This window comes from Penaeus chinensis, chromosome 39 (assembly GCF_019202785.1).
Source record: "Penaeus chinensis breed Huanghai No. 1 chromosome 39, ASM1920278v2, whole genome shotgun sequence".
NCBI lineage: Eukaryota > Metazoa > Arthropoda > Malacostraca > Decapoda > Penaeidae > Penaeus > Penaeus chinensis.
In genome coordinates this window covers 16,826,854-16,829,717 of record NC_061857.1, presented here as the reverse complement: position 1 = coordinate 16,829,717, position 2,864 = coordinate 16,826,854, and the positions used below count along the sequence as shown (strand labels likewise).

The following is a 2,864-nucleotide window of genomic DNA, read 5'->3' as shown; positions in this document are numbered from 1 at the left end:
ATCTTTGAGTGGAAGCTACTCCGTGCCATCTGTGGGTGGAGGTGGAGTAGGTGGAGGTGGAGGAGGTGGTTCCTTCGGAGGTGGATCTCTGAGTGGAAGCTACTCAGCGCCATCTGTGGGGGGAGGTGGAGGAGGTGGTTCCATTGGAGGTGGATCTCTGAGTGGAAGCTACTCAGCGCCATCTGTGGGTGGAGGTGGAGGAGGTGGTTCCATTGGAGGTGGATCTCTGAGTGGAAGCTACTCAGCGCCATCTGTGGGTGGAGGCGGAGGAGGTGGATCTTTGAGTGGAAGCTACTCAGCACCATCTGTGGGTGGAGGTGGAGGAGGTGGTTCCTTTGGAGGTGGATCTCTGAGTGGAAGCTACTCCGCGCCATCTGTGGGTGGAGGTGGAGGAGGTGGTTCCTTTGGAGGTGGATCTCTGAGTGGAAGCTACTCAGCGCCATCTGTGGGTGGAGGTGGAGTGGGTGGAGGTGGAGGAGGTGGTTCCTTCGGAGGTGGATCTCTGAGTGGAAGCTACTCAGCGCCATCTGTGGGTGGAGGTGGAGGAGGTGGTTCCTTCGGAGGTGGATCTCTGAGTGGAAGCTACTCAGCGCCATCTGTGGGTGGAGGTGGAGGAGGTGGTTCCTTTGGAGGTGGATCTCTGAGTGGAAGCTACTCAGCGCCATCTGTGGGTGGAGGTGGAGGAGGTGGTTCCTTCGGAGGTGGATCTCTGAGTGGAAGCTACTCAGCGCCATCTGTGGGTGGAGGAGGTGGTTCCTTCGGAGGTGGATCTCTGAGTGGAAGCTACTCAGCGCCCTCTGGAGGTGGAGGCAGCTCTCTTAGTGGAGGATATTCAGCCCCTCTGGGTAGCGGTGGCAGTTCCGGGTGGGTGCCAATCACCGGGGCTTCCAGCGCCAGTATGTATGGGAAATGAAAGACGAAGCAGTCCGCCGAGACGCTCTTCCGTCCGACGCCGCGGTTCCTTGATCCGTCGTCTCGGATCGGGCTTCGTGAAGCAGCAATAGAAGTTTATGTTGTGTTTTATTTTCTCCGTTAAATGCCTAGTCGTTTTCATTCTTGTTTGGTCTGTGACTAAAAAAAACAAAAAAAAAAATATTGTTGTTTGAGCGTTTTTTTGTGAATACATCAATTTAATACATCCTATATTGTTTTGAATTACTGTCCTTCTTTTATTTTGCTATCGCAGTATTTCGTTTGGCCTGCTACGAGAAGGAGATAAAAGCTGGTGAAAATCCGACATATAATGATGTTCAGTAATCAGTAATGTTCAACCAAGTACGTAGAAAAGCTACCAAATAGCTGACTGGTCGAGGAACCAACTTCGGTTTATTATTTATTTTCGCATTTTCTTCTTAATAAATGGTTTGTATAATGTTGTGTGTCAAATGACCTACATGTGGACGGTGAAGATAAAACATTGATTAATTTTGTTTACTTAAACTATACATTAATAGTAGACTTCTGAGCTCACATTTACCAAACACTGTATTTAGTGTTTAACAAATATGAAAATGAGTCATCATAATATATGTTTTAGAAACTAATACTGTGTCCATAAACAAATGTTGCAAACAACTGATTGTAATTCAGGTGACCTCTGAGTGAGAATAATAGTATATTATTTCTATTGCATTATATATATATATATATATATATATATATATATATATATATATTTATATACATATGTATGTATGTTTGTACACACACACACGCACACGCACACGCACACAGATATATATATGATAAAATACAATAGAAATAGAAATAAGTACAAGTGTATTCAAACACTAAACATTACGTCAAATATCGGTATAACGAACTACAACTGAAATTTTGCTCCCAAACGCCCGAAAACAGAAAATAATATCCGGTAAAATAAATGCAGAATAAAGTCCCCAAATAAATTTTGATCCACAATATCAGGCCCGTTTCTATTTCGGCCCGGGGCTTCCTAACTCGAGGCCCGGGGCTTCCTAACTCGAGGTACATGCACCCACGTGGAGTACATTTACACTGATCAGTTGATACAAATGCCTCACTGAATAGCAATATAGCCTATATAGGAAATTGATACTCCTATAGTATATCGGCGCTGGGTCAACCTTTAAGCTAAATTTAACTTTTGTTTATTACTTTCCTAAATCTGTCTTTACTACTAATAAAGCATAATTCATTATTTTACTATTGTCATGAAGGTATCCATGCATACCAATCTGGCATGGGGGCATGTGTTCGGTACAAGTAAACATAACAGACTGATAAATTTATACATTACACTCGTGTAAGAGCTTTTATCAAAATCAGACCGTTTCCATAACGCATATCAATAAACCTAAAGTCGTGTGCCACAAGAGCTACCCTGGTGTCCTTGGCCTCTAATCTCGGTCGACATTGTTGTTTCTGAGTTCTTTAGAGTAAAATATAGAATAAATATATGTTTTTTTTTCAGAACCTTATTGCCTTAACTGCACCTTCAATGCTCTGATCTTGCAAGTCACACGAGACTAGAGTAGGCGTAGTCAGCACCCCACCTCAGACCCGCAGTACTCTTCTACCTCATGGCAGACCTGATGCGTTTTGACCCCTGGGTAGGGAGGTCCACTATTATTATTTTCCTATCTTTGGGTGACTTCCCTGAGCCTGCCGTAGCTCTCTTGTGGGCTCCCGTATTTGCTTGGGGGTTGGGCTTCGTATTACCTCCCTTCCCTTAGACAAGTTCGGCGGTAAGGAAGTGCCTCCCACATAACTCGATCTCCCTTTGGTACTAAAGAATGCAACCAGGCTTCCACTAGGGGGGGGGGGGAGGGAGAGGACGGAAACTGCCATATTCTCTTAGCTAGTGGTATTAGCTTAATACCGAA

At 44.6% G+C, this 2,864-nt stretch overlaps 1 protein-coding gene across 1 annotated transcript in view; it reads left to right on the top strand.

Moving 5' to 3' along the window:
- LOC125046481 (loricrin-like) overlaps window positions 1–2,511 on the top strand; it is a 7,039-nt gene extending 4,528 nt beyond the window's left edge. The window contains exons 4-5 of the mRNA XM_047644261.1: window positions 1–896; window positions 2,453–2,511. The exon at window positions 1–896 is cut by the window's left edge and continues 943 nt beyond it. Of these exons, the coding sequence (XP_047500217.1) occupies window positions 1–896; window positions 2,453–2,511 (955 nt within the window). The remainder of the gene's footprint in view (window positions 897–2,452) is intronic.
- The last annotated feature ends 353 nt before the right edge of the window (window positions 2,512–2,864 follow it).